This window comes from Pavona decussata, unplaced genomic scaffold (genome assembly GCF_977016875.1).
Source record: "Pavona decussata unplaced genomic scaffold, jaPavDecu1.1 SCAFFOLD_27, whole genome shotgun sequence".
Taxonomy (NCBI): Eukaryota; Metazoa; Cnidaria; class Anthozoa; order Scleractinia; family Agariciidae; genus Pavona; species Pavona decussata.
The window spans coordinates 1,712,674-1,732,458 of record NW_028145450.1 but is presented as its reverse complement, the minus strand read 5'-3'; the positions used below and the strand labels follow the sequence as shown (position 1 = coordinate 1,732,458).

Sequence of the window (19,785 nt, the reverse complement as noted above, 5' to 3'; positions counted from 1 at the left end):
TTAGGGTGATGTTTAGATTCAGATAAGAAAATAAAAAAAATTCCGATATGGGCACTTTAAGGGAATGTTTAAAAGAAAAGAATAGCTCTGGTGCATGTATAGCTGTGGTTAAATATGAGAGACTTTTCGTCAGAATCGTCAATTTGGTCTGTCAAGTGCTTCAATTCAGAGTAAATTAACTGTTTTGTAAGTTATACAGTAATGATTCACAATATGGTGTGTTCGAAACATTAGTCTATAGACCTGCTTTTTTTTAAGTTTTGCCGCTAAGGGTGTTAACTGAGTCAGTATTCCGAATCACTTGAAGGGTAGAAAGATCGTCATTATCGTCATTTTCAAGTTCTTCGCGCCATCGGGGGTTTTGGTCTTTAGTATTATTTATCTGTAGGTGTTGTAACTCACGAATATTTATTTTTGTAATGATACTTTTTATAACTTTTCAGGACGCTTTTTATCAAGTTTTCCTTCCCTACCCCTCTCGATTGGCTCGCTAGCTTTTTGCGGGGTAACGTTAAACAATTAACGTAAAATTAAGATATATAAATAAAGTTGTTTGTGTTGAAAGAGATACAACGACAAGGGTATGCTTGCCTTTTAATTTCGCCTTGATCACCTTTTAGGTTTTTTGGGGTACTTAAGACTGCGATGCATTAGTGAAACTAAACACCCATCAGTGCGCTAGTATAGTAGCTTTTTACAAAGTTGGACCGTTACATTTGGATTTTTACCAAGCTTGTAACTATTGCGAAAACTATTGTTTTTGAAATCGATTTCTTATTAAATTGAAATTATTTTGTAAATTGGTGCGTTAGCCAAAAAATCCTTTGCAGATCTCAGAGTTGTTAATTTGTAAACACGTTTTGATGCAAACAAAAGCTATGTTTTATGATGCCATTTGCTTTTTAAAATCCCGGATAGGGAATTTCTCGATGGTTTGGCAAGTTGTAAACTTGAAAACTTTTCTTAATATTTATGCACTTCACAGAGATTTAATGAAACGGACGTATCCTTCTGGTGGCAATATTGTTCTTTGCTAGTGACGTGCGAAAGATTGCAGTATTGTTTGTTTGTTTTTGAGTAAAAATACGAGAGTAAAATATATTAAAGCATAGGGGTAAAGCAGTATTTACCAAAAACGTGGTTTAAATTTTATTAGAATTGAAATTCCACAATTATTCTGTATTTGTATCCTGCTTGCCACATTTCAAAAATGCCTCCTTTCACCCGCGAAAATGTTGACTAAAATACTGTAAACAAATTCCTTATAAATAAGAAAATTGAGCAATCGTTGCCGAGAAGAGAAATTTTCAATTCTCACTGGAAAGGAGAAGATAGGGTGACGAGAAAAAAAAATGTAAATTGTGCCTTCTAAGCGAATAAGTTGCAAAACTAAATAATTTTGAAATATTTACACAACATTTTTCTTATTTTTTCGTGAAAAAGAAAAGAAAATTTATTAATTGTATGAGTGCAAAGGCACATTTTTGTTTGTAGGAAAATTCAATTTTACGCCAAATATTGCGAATTTTATTGATGTTAAATTTGATAGTTTGGTGGTGAAAGCAATGAAGGTGGTTATTGCTTCGATTCCTTCAAATATAATGAAGGGTGGACGGAATTGAAGAGGGCCGTTAATAATTGATTACTTGAAGATGAAACATTAACACGTTGTCAAGAGTCAAGATGGTTCGTGACTTGATTAGTTCCATATATACTTGTTTTTTATTTGACCTGGCCAAGCCAGTATACTCGTTTGAAGAGTAAGAAAAATTGCAACTATCGTCATGTGTAATATATATACATTTTTTTTTTTTTGGGGGGGGGGGGGGGGCGATCTATAGGATCAGTTATATGCGAATGATACAAGTTTGTAACCATCGCTAAAACTAATGTTGTTGTACCCGGTTATCTTTTAATTGAAATTTTTTTGTAAGTTAATATGCTATCCCTAAAATCCCACAATTACGCGTTTTCATGCATACAAAAGCTAGTGTATATGATGTCATTTGCTTTTTAACATCTCTAATACGGAATTTCTCGGTGTTTTGGCAAGTTTTGAACTTTAAAACTTAATTCTAAATATTTATTCACTCCATCGATATTTAACAAAACGGATGTACCCTACAGGTGGTCATTTTGAACAAGCAAATATTGCCTTTAATTGCTTAGTGACGCACCGCCCGGAAAGCTGGTAGTGTTTGTTTGCGTGTAAAAACAGGCGAGTAAAATATACTAAAGCAGCATTCAAGACACTACCTGCTAAGAAAAAAAAAGAAAGCTACATCACGCTTTTAAAAGCAAGAGGCCTTCTGCCCGATTGACTGTTGCTGTTGAAAACGTTATTTATACAGATTGGTAAGTGAATTCAAATTGAACGTTAAAGCTAGTTTCTATGATTTTGCATGGAAGACGAAGTGTGGTGTAGCAAGTGAGTGGATAACTGAAAAATATATATATATATTTAGGAGAAAATATGACATTAATAATAGCGAAACTAGATTCTGTAATCTTAATTTAACTTGCCTTTGCTACAAAAACATTCTGAAGGTGGCCGGGCATTCAAAGTAAGGCCTATCAAAGAAAGGAATCGAAAAGGCTTAAGGCCGAACTCCAAGTGCAAAAAGTTTTAAACGTTGACTTCTTAAATCAATTTTACACAATCACTTCATGTAAGTAAATCTTACATTCGTTGCCTTAATATCTTTGTATTTGTAATATTCGTAGCATTTTATTCAATGTATTTATTTTTTTTATTTTGAGGGCTACGAGGTCATCAGTTTAATTACTGTCAATGTTACCCTCAATAATTAGCTTACAAATCTACCTACCTACCTACCTACCTACCTACAGCTTAACCAAGCTACATAGGTTTGCTTGCCTACCTACTAAAGAAGAAACTGGGCCCGATTTTTAGGTTCAGCAGGGATGAACTGGTACTTGACGGAGCTTAACATGGAGGCTGTGCTGTACAGTATCATTTTTAAGAATTAACTGACTGACAACAGTATTCTCTACCATTCTTTTTTTCTCTTTAATCCATCATTTCAAAAATCAGCTTGACACTAGCTTAGGTTCATGTAGTGTGGTAAAGCATTATGTGAAATGTTTGTGGCGTCTAAAGTCTGGCTATCCGAATAAGCATGATAAACCCCAACGAAGGTATAACATATTTTATCAGTCTTAAAGTTTCTAAGGCTCCACCCAAAAAAAGATTAAATGTGTCAGATTGTGAAAATATTGACATAAAAGAGCAGCTTGGTTCAAACTATTAAAACGAAGAGATGTCAAAAGCTACTCATTGCAATTAGCAAACTTTTCTCGGAATAAAGGCTCTTTTAATATTGGTGATCTAGCTGGGATAGAAGGCGTGTAGTGCGTTTGTATGGTATTTTCAAGCATTTTGACGGGGTTAACAATTCAAGAGTATGAACAAATTAAATCGCGATGAACGGTTTCCAGACCAAGATACATTTCCCAAGGCAGGTTTGACCAAAAACCTAATTTTTTTTTTTTCAGAATTGAAACTCCACCATTCTCCGGTTTTTGTATCCTGCTTGCCACATTTCCAAAATACAGTCTCTCACCCGCGAAAATGTTGTTTACAATATTTAAAATACTGTAAACAAATACCTTATAAATTAGAAAACTGAGCAGTCGTTGCCGAGAAGAGAAATTCTCAATTCTCACTGGAAAGGAGAAGATAGGGTGACGAGAAAAAAACATGGTGCCTTCTAAGCGAATAAATTACAAAACTAAATATTTTTGAAACATTTACACAATATTTTTTTATTTTTTCGAGAAAAAGAAAAGACAATTTATTAATTGCTATGAGTGCATAGGCACATTTTTATTTGTCGGAAAATTCGATTTTATGCCAAATATTGCGAATTTTATTGATGTTAAATTTGATAGTTTGGTGGTGAAAGGTAATGAAGGTGGTTATTGCTTCGATTCCTTCAAATACAATGAAGGGTGGACGGAATTGAAGAGGGCCGTTAATAATTGTTTACTTGAAGATGAAACATTAACACATTGTCAAGAGTCAAGATGGTTCGTGACCTGATTAGTTCCATCTATACTTGCTTTTTATTTGACCTGGCCAAGCCAGTATACTGAATGGTTTGAAGGGTAGAAAAATTGCAACTATCGTCATGTGCAATATATATATATATATATATAAACATATTTTTTTTTGGGGGGGGGGGGGGGGGAGGAGAGGGGGCGATCTAAAGGATCAGTTATATGCAGATGATACAAGCTTGCAACTATCGCAAGAACTATTGTTGTTGTAACCGGTTATCTTTTAAATTTAAATTGTTTTGCAAGTTAATAAGCCATCCCTAAAATCCCACAATTACGCGTTTTCATGCAAACAAAAACTAGTTTATATGATGCCAGCTTACTCTTTTTTATCTCGAATACGGAATTTCTCGGTGGTTCGGCGAGGTATAAACTTGAAAACTTGATTCTAAATATTTATCTGCTCCATCGATGTTTAATAAAATGGACGTACCCTACAGGTGACCACTTTACGAAAGTAAATATTGCCTTTGCCTAGTGACGCACCAAAAAGCTGGTAGTGTTTGTTTGCGTGTACAAATCATGCGTGAGTAAAATATACTAAAGCAGCATCCAAGACACAACCTGTTAAGAATCATGAAATTAACATCACGCTATTAAAAGCGAAAGGCCTTCTGCCTGATTGACTGTTGCTGTTGAAAACGTTATTTATATAGATCGATAAGTGAATTTAAACTAAACGTTAAAACTAGTTGCTATGATTTTGCATGGAAAACGAAGTATGGTGTGGCAAGTGAGCGGAGAACCGAAAAAAATACGATATGTACAAGAAAATTTGACATTCATAATAGGACAACTAGATTCCGTAATGTTAATTAAACTTGCCATTGCTACAAGAAACGTTCTGAAGGTTGCCTTGTATTCAAAGTAAAGCCTATCAAGGAAAAGGCTTAAGGCCGACCTCCAATTGAGTCCAAGAGCGAGACGTTTAAACGTTGACTTCTTAAATAAATTTTACGCAATCGTTCATGTAAGTTAGTGTTTTTAATTCGTCGCTTTAAAGTGTTTCTAAGGGTAGTTTTCATATTATTTTATTCACTGGAATTTTATTTAGCTCCATGAGGTTATCAGTTTATTTGCTGTTAGTGTTATTCTCGATAAATAGAGTTGTTATCAGTTTTCAAGTTTCTACGTCTCAAAAAAAAATTAAATTGGTCAGATTGTGAAGACATTTACCTAAACAGGAGTTCGAGTGAAAATATTGAAACAACGATATGTCAAAAGCTACTCAGTGGAATTTGTAAAATTCTCCGAGAATTAATGCTTTTTTTAATGTTAGTGAGCAGCTAGGATATAGGGCGTTCAATGCCGTTTGTGTGCAATTTATTCCAGAGAATTTCAACAGGGTTTAACAAGAGTATGAAAAAAAAATCGCAATTAAAGGGTTTCTCACCAAACCTTTCTGAGGGCAGATTTGAGCAAAAACCTGGTCGCTTAAAATCCGATTGATTGTATTTTGCCCTGTATTTGTGTTCTGCTTACAACATTTCCAAAATGCCTTCCTTCACCCGTGAAAATGTTGGCTAAATACTGTAAACAAATACTTTTTAAATTAGAAAATTGAGCAATCGTTGCCGAAAAGAGAAATTTTCAATTTTCACTGGAAAGGAGAAGATAGGGTCATGAGAAAAAAAATTGTCGCTTCTGAGCGGATAAATTGCAAAATTAAATAATTCTTGAAAACTTTACACAATTTTTTTTGTCAGAAAAACAAAAGAAAATTGAGTTATTGTCATGAGTGCATAGGCACATTTTTATTGGTAGAAAAATTCGATTTTATGCCAAATATCCAAATTCTATTGATGTTAAATTTGATATTTTGGTGAAAGGCAATGGAGGGTGCTATTGCTTCCTTCAAATATAATGAAGGGTGGACGGGATTGAAGAGGGCCCTTAATAATTGATTACTTGAAGATGAAACATTAACACATTGTCAAGAGTCAAGTTGTATCGTGATATTAGTTCCATATATACTTGTTTTTTTGTTGTTGTTGTTGTTGTTGTTGTTGTTATTGTTTTTGTTTTTGTTTTTTACTATTTTGACCTCGCCAAGCAAGTATACTGAATGGTTTTAAGGGTAAGGAAAATTGCAACATCGTCATGCTTAAGGCCGACCTCCAATGGAGTCCAAGAGCGAGACGTTTAAACGTTGACTTCTTAAATAAATGTTACGCAATTATTTATGTAAGTTAGTATTTTTATTCGTCGCTTTAATGTGTTTCTAAGGGTAGTTTTCATATTATTTAATTCACTAGAATTTTGTTCAGCTCCATGAGGTTATCAGTTTATTTGCTGTTAGTGTTATCCTCGATAAATAGAGTTGTTATCAGTTTTCAAGTTTCTACGTCTCAAAAAAAAATTAAATTGGTCAGATTGTGAAAAAGAGGAGATATTGAAACAGCGATATGTCAAAAGCTACTCAGTGGAAATGGCAAAATTCTCCGAGAATTAAGGCTTTTTTAATGTTTGTGAGCTAGCTAGGATATAAAGCGTGCAATACCGTTTGTGTGTAATGTATTCCAGAGAATTTCATCAGGGTTTAACAATAGTATGAAAAAAAATCCCGATTAAAGGGTTTCTCACCAAGCATTTCTGAAGGCAGATTTGAGCAAAAACCTGGTCGTTTAAAATCAGCTTGATTGTATTTTACCCTGTATTTGTATTCTGCTTACCACATTTCCAAAATGCTGTCTTTTAGCCGCGAAAACGTTGACTAAATATTGTAAACAAATACGTTATAAATTATAAAATTGAGCAATCGTTGCCGAGAAGTGAAATTTTCATTTTTTACTGGAAAGGAGAAGACAGGTTGACGAGGAAAAAAATTGTGGCTTCTGAGCGGATAAATTGCAAAATTAAATATTTCTTGAAACATTTACACAATATTTTTTTATTTTTTTTTTCGAGAAAAAGAAACAAAATTTACTTATTGTTATGAGTGCATAGGCACATTTTTGTTGGTAGCAAAATTCGATTTTATGCCAAATATTGCGAAATTTATTAATGTTAAATTTGATAGTTTGGTGAAAGGCAATGGAAGGTGTTATTGCCTTCGCCATAATGAAGGGTGAACGGAATTGACGAGGGCCGTTAATAATTGATTAGTTGAAGATGAAACATTAATCGATTATCACGAGTCAAGATGGTTCATGATATTGGTTCCACATATACTTGTTTTTTATTTGACCTGGCGAAGCCTGTATACTGAATGGTTTGAAGGGTAGAGAAATTGCCTTCTTCCACCGTAAAAATGTGGACAAATACTTTGAACAAACAGAGAAATTTTCATTTCTTCTGGAAAGGAAAAGAAAAGGTTGCATTAATGTGACGACGAAAGGACTTGGCTTCTGAGCACATAAATTGCAAAATTAAACATTCCTTGAAAAATTTACACAATTTTTTCTCAACAAAAAAAAGACAATTTGATAATTTTCATGAATGCATAGGCACGCTTTTGTTTGTATGAAAATTATTCGATTTATGACATTTGCGAATTTTAGGCAATTGCCTCCCCCATAACGAAGAGTAAACGGAATCGAAGAGGTTCATTAACAATTGATTACTTGAAGTTAAAACATTAACATATTAATTGGGTAGGAAGGGCTTAAAGGGTAGGAAAATTATTTCAATTATATATCGTTATGTGTGGCTTTTTTGTGGGGGAGGTGGGGTAGGGCGATGTCAAGTATCAATTACATGCAGATGATACAAGGATCTGTTTTGTTTCTTAATGTCACAGTGCACTTTTACTTTTTTGGTCAAAAAGGTGTTGTAAATATACCTAATCAGCTACCAGTATATATAAGTACACTAGCTTTCAACAACACGGCACCGACGCTGCTGTCTCAGAGTTTTAAGTTTGACTTGCTGTTTCCGTTGCGTTTGCCATTTAAACAAAATTGATTTTGAGCATTATTCTACTGCGGAAAGAATCTTACCAGGAAAAAAAAAACAGTTGGGTTTTGTCTGTTGTATTTGTGGGCAAACTATTCCGAGTGACTATCTCAGCTCACATATTATTGTTTTTAAATATTAGTTACACGCACCTGGTAGCAGCCAGTTAAGTCGGCAAAATTATATTTTTCGAAAGTAATTTATTTCATGAACATCTTTTGCCAAAAACAACTCCTTGATCTGCACCGTTTGCAACGTCTTACATATTTGGTCGAGAGGAGTAAAGAACGAACAACAGAACAATGTTCCCAACCCTAAAGAAACAATGCAGCTGCAGGTTATAAGGGTCCAGTGAAAATAGGGCTTTAGAAAGATGCAAGTCTATTTAAAATACCAAACCCTGGATCTCAAGGTGTCAGGACGATCAGAATGGCTTGATTGTCCTTAGACAATCTTTCGAAATCTTCCCGGGTCTTGTTTTGAAAATCTTTGAGTAACCATCGTCAGTTATTGACAGCAATCTCTACTGCCAAGGAATCACAATTTAGTCACATCGCTTTAACATTATTAGCTTTACTCCTACAATAAAAAAAGTGCTTTCTCGCCAAAAAATTATAAGAGGAGAAGAAATTGATATAATATCTGGCATGCTAATATCTGGCATGCTAATATCATATAGCCGTAAAAGTAATTTGAACGTCCTTGGGTATGGAATAGAAGATGGTGTACTTGGGTGGCTCAGATCGTATGAACAGACCGCAAGACAGCGAGTGTGTCACGTAAATAGGGTCACCTCGTCAATGGCAACTAAAACGTGGGAAGTTCCTCAAGGCTCCATTTTGGGTCCGCTACTCTTTCTTGTATTTGTTAACCATTTTTCAAAGTCACTAGATTACGGAATAGCTAGATTATTTGCTGTCGACTCTAATTTGACTTTCTCGGGCTGAAGTTTGGCAGCTTTACAGGATGAAATGACCAAAGATCTGGAGGAAATTACGTTGAGGCTTTCAAGCTGGCTAAAAAGCTTACACTAAAGACAGTTAAAGACACAGAGAGTAGCGGCGCTCGAAGAAAATTTGACACTGTGCTTAAATGGTGCAGAGTTGCAGCAGGTGCATTCCTGTGAAAGGCGTTAATATTGACCAACAGTTAACTTGGGATTCCCTTATTTTCAGGATCTATCTATCTATCTATCTATCTATCTATCTATCTATCTATCTATCTATCTATCTATCTATCTATCTATCTATCTATCTATCTATCTCTCTCTCTCTCTATCTATCTATCTATCTATCTATCTATCTGTCTATCTATCTATCTATCTATCTATCTATCTATCTATCTATCTATCTATCTATCTATCTATCTGTCTGTCTGTCTATCTATCTATCCATCTATCTATATCACGTTTATCTTGCAGCGATATTCAATAATAATGATAACATGATGTGGTTCAAACTTCCAATTTCCTAATCGCTAATTTTCATCTTAAATATTTGTCAAGATCTTCAGTTATTTTTATAATAAACTATATTCTTATTTAAAAATAAGCCGGCAAAAAAATTAGTTCGAACCAATTTAGTTTAATGGACACATAGTTAAAATTTTTATAATCATAGTTTCAAGGTCAACTGATAAATTTAACTTTGTTTTTCATTGTTTAAGAAAGTTCAACAGTGACTAAAACAGAGGCCATGAGACGTCTATCATTTTTATAATCATAGTTTAAATGTCGACTGATAAATTTAACTTTGTTTTTAGGTGTTTCAGAAAGTTCAAGAGTTACTAAAAAAGAGGGCATGAGACGTCTATCATTTTTGGCAGTTGTTTTTGTCTTGGGTCAAATAATCTACAGAGCATGCGCAGAACCTCAGCAATGTCCAGCCTCTGGATCCGAGCTTTCCATCTTTGGATGGATGTTACAGCGACACATCTATAAGACGATGAAGGCCGATCTAGGTCTTCACTGCCTGTTAGTCTGTCGTACAGATGATCGATGCCAAAGTTTCAACTTTGTAATGTCTCTCCACATGTGTGAGTTTAGTGATCGGACGAAGGAAGCCAGACCGGAGGATTTCATTCCTGACCCAGACAGATATTATTTCAGACGAGACATTAACAGAGGTAGACTGAATGTAATTATTTATGGCAAATTTACGTGAACAATGATGAGAGCAAAATATTATATCACTTTATTTTAATTCCAGTTCCCCTCGGGTCCATCCCTGAGTTGGCAGCAAAATCATGTAAAGAAATAAAGGCGAGCGAAGGAGGGAAAGCAGTCAGCGGCAAGTATTGGCTGTCATCCATAAAACCAAACATGGCGGTTTTTGCACATTGCAACATGAAAACGGAAGGTGAGTTCGGTCTATCAAATTTAATGTGAGACGTCAATGCTTTAGAAGTGTTAACAAAGTTATAATTCCTTCTTTAATTAATAAAAGCTAAGAACGCCATGGCTAATCCTCCAAATTTGGAAGTTAAGTGACAAATGTATAAATAAGTGAATCATTACTTTATCATCATTACTAAAGCATAGCAATTATCACTACTATCACTTTCTTGACTATCATCATCGCCATTATCACATCACGACATCATCACTATCACCAGGAGTAACCATCACGACCATCATCAACTTGATTACTAAATATTCTACACCAATCAAAATAAAATAAAAAAATAAAATAAAACATGTTTGAAGATACAACCTTCTAGAGATGCTTATAGTGTCAATCTCAAACTTCTGCGTGGTCTGTAAAGATGATTACTAAGTTTGACATGTTTATTACTCGAGCCTCCCATTAGCGTCGTTTTTTTTGTTGTTGTTTTGTTTTAGATGTTGACGAGTGCAATGCCTCTTCTCCCGTCTGTGACGTAAATGCGATATGCAACAACACCATTGGTTCTTATCTCTGTACGTGCAATCCAGGATATTCAGGAGATGGAAAAACTTGTAAAGGTAAAAGAGCAGGGTATTAAATAACAGAAAACCTTTATCTGGGGCCCGTTTGTCGAAAGTCCCGGTAACTTACCGGGCCCAATAAGCATATTTTTGAATTATTTTTTGCCAATTACAAAGTAATTACAGACATGGCACTTGGCCAATGTTTTCGTGGAAGTTAAAGATTTTAAAATTTAGTCTTCAAAGCTAACAAAAATCGACTTCTGTTAAGAAATATTTATCACCAAACGCACTTATCGGGCCCGGTAAGTTACCGGGACTTTCGAGAAACGGGCCCCTGGATACATTAATTGGAGGTTTAAATTGAATATAACGTATGATTCTGAATTTTAAAAGTGGGATGAAAGATCAAAATACCATGCATGTTGTGAGTAGGTTACACTTTCATTCCAAAACGAGTTAACAGAAACGGACTTGTCTTTTTATATTAGACAGTGTTCCATTTCATTGATTGATGCCAGCAAACGAAAATCTATCAAAGTTCTAACTGGATAAGAATTGAAGGTTTAAAGTTGACGGTGAACATTCCGCACTATTTATTTATTTATTTATTTATTTATTTATTTATTTATTTATTTATTTAACTTTATTTATACACGGGTAAAAACATCAGGACTTAAAGTAAATACCAAATTAAATTTAATAACAGCAAAAAATAGAAACAATAACAAAATAAAGTGCCTTCTTTCCATGAATGCCGTGTGAATTAATTAACTTGCATTATCGAAGAGGAAACCCCTACGGCCGGATTTAAAACTAGCAAGAGATTGTGCTTGCGCAGATTGATAGGTAAGCTGTTCCACAGCAACGCACCACTGTAGCTGAAACTGTTTTTTTAGAAAATTGGTGCGGGGGAGTGGAACAGCTAGTTTGCCCTCACAATTCCTAAGAGAATACGGGTAGATATTGCACTCCGATTAGTAAACATTGATTTCAAATAATCAGGGGCGAGACCATTGACAGATTTATAGACCATGGTGGCTGTTTTTAAATCACGTTGAAGGTTAAGTTTTTGCCAGCCAAGTTTAACAAAGTGCAATTATGAATTTTAAGATTAGGTAAGAGATAAAAAGACCATACCGAGTTGTTAGAAAGGGACTTTCCTTTCACATTTGATAGCAAAGCATTTCTAGTCAGTTAGTGCAATACTTTCTAGTTCCCTCCCTCTGTTGTACGAATGCCAATTGCTTCAAACATTAAGGATGTCGCCTTGTTCACGACTTACTAAAATAACCATTCTAATATTAGTAGCATTTGATGTCTTTCTTACTAGATTAGTTTTGGTTATTGATGGTGTTTTCAATTCATAGATATAGACGAGTGCAGTGCTTCTCCATCCATCTGCCATGTCAATGTCTGCGAGAACACTGTCGGCTCTTATCAATGTACCGGTAAGAGTGTCTGCGTTAACGTTAATTAATAGATGTGTTTATTTGAATTTTTTTTGGTGGTCACCAGACAAGTGCTACGAGAGTTTCATCAGACGTTCAAGTCAGCAAACCAAATTTTATTTCGAAGTGAAAGCAAAAGAAGGAAAAGAGTGATATGTATACGAAGGCTTTCAAGCTAATGCTATATCTTGCACTGATCAAATTTTTGCACCATGTGTTAACTAACCCTGCATCCACCTCTCTCCTCCTCCATCGTACGTTGATAATATATATTAACGGCTTTTCGAAGGTCTCTGGGATAGTTATGTCCCGTTTTACTAGACAAGGGTACAAAGGCTCTAGAAACGGGATAGCAGCTCGCCTCCGGCCTGCTTAGATATACAAAAAATCGAAATGGTGGCCTCGCGAAACGACAATGGGTATTCGAAGCTCTCCCCTGTGCCTGTTGATTTGTTAACTGGTTAGGAGGTGAAGACATGCTTTGTAATTAAAGACCACGTAAAGTACCACAAATCCGGTGACCCACTAAAAACAGTGATACTTTCCCCCTTATCTGAGATTCTGATCCATCGCACATTATTAGGTATAATATAATTGCGCAACAACCAATAAAACAATTCTATATTGATGATCTACCTACTTGTCGAGTGTCAGTTAGATAATATTCCTGTGATAGTCCTTGGGTTCAGCAACTGTAAGTGTACGTATTATGCTGTTGATGGCAAACTCACCCGTGAATGCACGTACGTTGCCTTGGTGTTTTTAAAAACTGTTATCCGTCTTATTTGTCGTCCTAAAGGGTAAGACAGCCTGAGACAAGCGCGTGGCCTGACAAGTTCTGACAACTTTCTGACAACTTGTTTTGACAAGACGTGACAACGTTATCAGATGGTTTTCTTACTTTGGCCAGGACACATGTTGCCGGATTCGTCCCTCTATGTTTGTGGTGTTAGTCTGAATTCTTCAGTTTTAGACATTTGCGTCATATCTCATCTCACCGTTGCCGTTGTCCTCACTTAAGTTTGTTGTAGCATTTTATTTGCGGAGAACACCGTATTAATACCACCGCAATTCTAAGACCCATCGTTTATTTTATTAATGGGGTTATCTGTATTTACTCTTTGCAGCACCGCTGGTGAAAGCTACGGCCACCTGTAATTCTCAAGGGAGGCAACTGCTGCGTTTAACCAACACAACAGGAGTGATACAGACATACGATGGCAGTTCCTACCAAAATAACGAAGATTGTCAATGGAATTTGTCTTCAAATACAATGCTGCAACTCAAATTTGCTACTCTCAGCACTCATCCCTCCGCTGACTTCGTAACTGTGTTTGATGGCAACTCACCGTCTGCTTCTCTGATCGGCCGATATAACGGAAGTTCTGTTCTTGCGCTTATAACAAGTTCGACTAACAACCTTTCTGTGCAATTTACGTCCGACGGCGCAGGAACTGCATTCGGATTTAAAGCACGTTACAGAGGTAAAGTACCGTATTTATCCCACTAAGCTGCGCCCCTCAAATAAGCGCCCACACTGACAGTCCAAAAAGTTAATAAGCCCTTACCCCCGAACAAGCGCCTAACATGAAAGCCCAAAACTTTGAAGTTATTTAATTAATTAAATTAATTAAATCAATTAAATCATTAAAATAATTAAAACTTAATAATTTATCCATTATTAGCTATCACAACAGGCAGTCTTCGTTTAAGTGGTCATGATTCATTAGCCGCTGGTAGAGTGGAAATATTCTATAATAACCAGTGGGGCACTATTTGCGATGATGCCTGGGATATAAATGATGCCAACGTGGTCTCTAGACAGCTTGGTTTCCCCAAAGCTTCACGAGCCTTCCGTGGCGCTCATCACGGTCAGGGGTCTGGTCCCATTTGGATGGATGATGTGGCCTGTTCAGGAAGCGAGTTATATCTCTTCGACTGCAGACACCGTGGATGGGGAAACCATGACTGCACTCACAGCAGAGATGCCAGTGTTGAGTGCCTTCCTATCCGTTTAGCCGGAAACGGAGGAGTTAACTACGGCCGGGTTGAGGTTTTCTACAAAGGAATTTGGGGCACAGTGTGTGATGATGCATGGGATATCAATGATGCCCACGTGGTGTGTCGTCAGCTTGGTTTCCCCAACGCCTCTTCCGCTGAATGCTGTGCACGATACGATCAGGGATCTGACCCTATCTGGTTGGATAATGGCCTTAATTGTGGAGGGGGAGAGGCTTCACTGCAAGCCTGCAGTCATTCTGGCTGGGGAAACGTTGGCTGTAACCATGGAGAGGATGCAGGTGTGATCTGTAACACTTAGGAACTGTAATATCCTATTCGGTCGTCCTCTTTTGGTGATTAGAAATAAACAATTACTGGTAGCTGTATGATCTGACCTTCTACCAATAAGGCGTTTTCTTTTCTTTCTTTTTTTTTTCTGTTTGTTTTACATTTCGGTTCCTCAAGCAAAGCAATGTTGGCTTCTAACATTTTTAAAAGTGGGAAATGAAACTGTTCTGTAACGTTCGTTTCTATTGTTTTTTGTTTTGAATTCTTGTTCATTTTTTCTTTATTTTCTTGAATGTTTAGTCAGAGGTTGTCGTTCCGAAACATGAAGTAATATAGACTGCAAGCAGTCCCTTTCTGGATAGTCGAGAGGTCGCGCGAAATAGCCGAGCGTGAAAAAAAACTAGAGCGAACGAGCGGAAAAGATCGTTTATTTCTCCTCGCTCCAGTCTCGACTGACCAGAAAGGGACTCCTTGCAGTCTAGAAGTAATAAGGCGGAGAGGGTTATCTCCTTGTGAGTCTTAACATTACCAAATGCCACCCCCGGTTTTGGTTCTGAAATGGCAATCCACATGGCAATATCTTGACTTATCTGGTCTTTACCGAGCCATTTTGCCTAGATTGCTAGAATTTACGGAGTACATCAATTCACTGTACCCCGCCATTAAATTTGAGCTGGTTTATTCGGAACATACCCTCAATGTTTAGTCAGAGGTTGCCGTTCCGAAACATGAAGTAATATAGACTGCAAGCAGTCCCTTTCTGGATAGTTGAAAGGTCGCGCGAAATAGCCGAGCGTGAAAAAAAACTAGAGCGAACGAGCGGAAAAGGGCTTAGGGAAAGGCGTGAAAAAGTCTCTTCTCGTTTATTTCTCCTCGCTCCAGTCTCGCTACGCTGTGAGCGCACCATCTCGACTGACCAGAAAGGGACTGCTTGCAGTCTAGAAGTAATAAGGTGGAGAGGGTTATCTTCCTTGTGAGTCTTAACATTACCAAATGCCACCCCAGGTTTTGGTTCTGAAATGGCAACCCACAGGGTAATATCTTGACTTATCTGGTCTTTACCGAGCCATTTTTCCAGGGTCTCTCCTCTTCACGTTTCAGGGAGACAAAAGAGGGGTGACACTGGGAAAGAGGTTGAGCTTCATTTTAATCGCTATTGCAAATATTAAAATAACAGATAAGGGATAGGCAAAACTGGACGTTAATTTGGTAGCAATGGAAAGCAGGCAAAGCAGTAATCCAGATATGATAGTATTAATCCGAGGAATCACGCTGATTTTAAATGTTTTGTGTTTTTTGAGCTCTTGTGACACACGTTGTAGCAATGTGTCATCTGTATTTTATATGCCCCGCGTTTTAATCGAGTTCGCATTTATTAAAGAGGCAGATAAGAGATAGACAAAACTGGACTTAAATTTGGTAGCAATGGCAACTAGAAATAGATTATTAGGACAAAAGGGGAACCAGTAATCCAGACATGATAGTCCGAAGAATCCTGCTAATTGTAAATGTCGGATGTTAAACCCTCATGTTCACCCTGAACAAATGACTACAAACAAGTTTAAAACAAACTAACAACTTCATATATATTAAAGAACCATAGGTTTTGCCTTGGAAAGCATTGCGCGCTTGAATCCTTTGTTGTTTTCGATATATTGTGATGTTTGATGTTTATTATAGCGCTTTCAAGTATTACGTCAATACTTTAAGCTTTTTTATTAATCATCTCTAATGCCGGATTACTTATACCGTTTGATAAAAACTTTGATAGACAGTGGTTGGTAAATTTAGTTGCGTGGCCAGTGGATCCTATCAATTAGTGATGGATTGACCGCCCTACAAAGTGCCATAATTTTTTTTGGCACACTGATTGGTAAGACCTAGCGCAGGGGCAACCAACGGAATATTTCGGTAAAATATCTGTTCGGATGGAAGGTTCCCTAAAAATTTCGAATGTTTTCGCCTTACGATCTCTAGACTTTTCGAGGTTTTTCGGAAAACCATCAAATTTCCCTAGAATTTTCGGAAATGTTGTGCTCACGTTTTATAACTCACGGCATGATTTTCGGATGGTGTTTTTCTCCGCTAAAATTTTCGTCCGTCGTAACTATTCTAAAAGCTGCTTAAATTGTATTATTAGAAATTTACATCATTTAGGTCTGACAGAACGTATAATTTCATCCCCTAACGTTTTTGGATGAATAGGTTATACGCCTATAATATTTGGTTGAGCATTTACATTCCCTAAGATTTTCGCTTAATTTTCGTAGTCCCAGGTATAGCGAAAAACGTCCCCTAAAATGTTTTAATAAAACTATGGCTACTACGTGTCCTCGAGCTTTCGACAAAACCCATCAGGATGGCAAAAACTTTCGGATGAGACAAAAAAGCCCCATCAAACTTTCGACACGACCAAAGTTACCCTAAGATAACCGAACAGAAATATATTTTTTAGGGCAGCTCTAAATTAACCAAACAGGCTTCTAAGGCATACAGAAATCCATTTTAGGCACTTCTGACGTATTTAGGAAGATTTGGTCGTTGGCAAACTCGTTCCCAGGGTCTCTCTTCTTCCCGCCTTAGCGAGAGAGAGAGAGAGAGACCCGTCTCTCTCTCTCTCGCTGGGGCGGGAAGATGAGAGACCCTGGGAACGAGGTTGGGTCGTTGGGTGCCACTGCTAGTAAGGTCATACAAATGTATTTAAGAAACAAAACAGTGACTATACATGTTAGAACAGTTCCTTGAATAAGTAAATAAAATTGTTTAATCCTCTTCAGTCTGCTTTTGCTTTTCGTTCCAGAGAAGAATCAAATGGTGTAGAATGTTACGGTTTGTCCGGCAGAGAGTCAAAATTCCACATTTGACGAAAACAAGGACTGTCAAAATTTTGTTGGCATGGAAAAAGATGATGTCAAGTGATGAATCAATTATCACTGATCAGACTCTTCCAGATAAGGTTTAGGAAAAGGCAATAAGTTGCCGTGTAGCACAGAAGTTTTATTTTGCGGACTGGCGATTTTTTGTGGTTTGAGGGAACAAATTTTTGCGGTTCAAGATGACTGAAATTTCTGCTGGGAACTAATTTTTGCGATGCTCTGGTTTAAGCAGCAGAATATTTTAGTGGAAGCAACCTGAATATTTTTATTGTACGGTCAAATTGAGTCACAGTTCACTCTAGTTACATATTAGAGACATATCACTGTAATACCTTACTGCGCAAAGAGACTGAACAACAACCAAACAAAAAGCCTACCCCTACCATTCACAACCAAACACTATTTCATTATGAATAATGTAAAGTATATGAAATGATTCATATATGAACTGCGGATGTAAATGAAAGTGAGAAGTGATCATCGCAGTGAATTTTCCAATTTATGCAATTGGAAATTAGAAGCCTGAAAAAATTCAGGCTTCAACGGGATTCGAACCCGTGACCTCCGCGTTACCGGCACTCCTCTCACGGGAAAATGGGAACCAACAATTGACCTTGCTCCCAATGTGTGGCTTCATAGCTCAGTTGGTAGAGCACCGCACCGGTAACGCGGAGGTCACGGGTTCGAATCCCGTTGAAGCCTGAAAAAATTCAGGCGTCTAATTTCCAATTGGATAAATTGGAAAATTCACTGCGATGATCACTTCTCCCTTTCACTATTTCGTTAATACGGTTTGAGGTTGAGGTTTTCTACAAAGGAATCTGGGGCACAGTATGTCATGATGAATGGGACATGAAAGAGGGCCAAGTTGTGTGTCGCCAGCTTGGCTTTCCTAGCGCCTCTTCTGTCAAATGCTGTGCACGATATGGTCAGGGATGTGACCCTATCTGGTGGGATAATGCTCTTAATTGTTGAGGAGGAGTATTCACTGCACGATGGCAGTCATTCTGGCCGGGCTGGGCCGGGAAATGTTGGCTGTCACCATGGCTAGGATGCCAGTGTAATTTGTAACACTTAGGGGTTTCAGTATCCTATTCGGTCGTCGTCCTCTTCAGTTTTGGTGAAGAAAAAAACAAAAACAAAAAAAAAACAGTGATAGCCGTATGATCTGACCTCTTACGAACTGAAAGTAATTTTTGTTAGTTTTACCCTCTTGCTAAACATTGTTGGCCATTTACCAGTGACTAACATTTTCAAAAGTGGAAAATGAAGCTGTTTTGTGTTGTTGTTGTTTTTTTTTTTTTGCTTTTTTCCCACAATTTCAGTCAGAATTGATTTTGCGTAACCTGCTTTTTTTTGTTGTCGCGATTCTCTATTTATCTCCTTTCCTTTCGTTCACGGGCGATAGTAAGATCACTTTATATAACCAATAAAACAAGCACTTGACGCAAGATTTCCCGACTTAATAACCGTGATGATCTTTCTGATCAAAGTCATGGCTGCTTAGTTTATGAATACTGGAATTATGAAAACCAAATTATGAAAATAAATTCTGTTTATCCGCGTTCGCCAACAGAAATAAGGTTGGCATTCAACAAGGTTCATAGAACCCCTAAAAGGTACCAGAATTCTGTTTTGTGGGCGTGGTCGGAACAATTCTTTTTACCCTCAAAAGGTTCCAAATCATTTGACTGGCATTTTATTTTTGTCATTCTTTTTTTCTGGCTCAATACCCTAAAAGGTACCATCATACCTCTGATGGGAAGTCAGTTTAGATTTTTGCTTCCTAAGGGGTACCAAACCACGAATTTTAACCCCTAAAAGATACGACGATCACCCTGTCACTTTTATATAAGAGTCCTCCCCTTCCCTCCCCTCCCCCGGGATTGATTCATCAATATCAGGATCACTTTTAGTGAGGATCTGGGAGAATGCAATGAAATGAGAATTCGTCCCACATGGAGTAGCAGGTTTTCGGCGTAGAAAAGTAGTCTTAATATTGCAGGGCGGTCTGCTTAGATTTGGTCATTAGTGGGCTGGATGTAGTGGCATCATTAACGGTAGCTGTGCATGCAGCTGCAGTAGAAATCGGTAACAAGAGTAAGGCACAGCATCCATTTACTATTGCCATCCCTAGTACAAGGTTGAGAGACCAGGAGACTGGATTCAGTCTTTTCAGAATATTCCCTTCTGTTCTCCCTCTCTTGCAGTCTTTTGAGCATTAACAATGCATTCACACAAAAGGGAAAAAATATTTTTTTAAATTACTGTTTTTTTTTTCATCATCAGG

At 37.1% G+C, this 19,785-nt stretch overlaps 1 protein-coding gene and 1 non-coding gene across 2 annotated transcripts; both read left to right on the top strand.

Annotated features, from left to right (window-relative positions):
* The first annotated feature begins 2,287 nt into the window (after positions 1 to 2,287).
* LOC146485274 (uncharacterized) lies at positions 2,288 to 15,316 on the top strand. The gene is made up of 7 exons (XM_085103655.1): positions 2,288 to 2,355; positions 9,736 to 10,098; positions 10,182 to 10,331; positions 10,814 to 10,936; positions 12,250 to 12,330; positions 13,458 to 13,814; positions 14,016 to 15,316. The coding sequence occupies exons 2-7, from the start codon at positions 9,774 to 9,776 to the stop codon at positions 14,648 to 14,650; spliced, it is 1,671 nt and encodes a 556-aa protein (XP_084959781.1). The 5' UTR covers positions 2,288 to 2,355; positions 9,736 to 9,773; the 3' UTR covers positions 14,651 to 15,316.
* Positions 15,317 to 18,124: 2,808 nt separating this feature from the next.
* Trnat-ggu (transfer RNA threonine (anticodon GGU)) lies at positions 18,125 to 18,197 on the top strand. The gene has a single exon. It is a non-coding gene; the product is annotated as a tRNA-Thr (tRNA).
* The last annotated feature ends 1,588 nt before the right edge of the window (positions 18,198 to 19,785 follow it).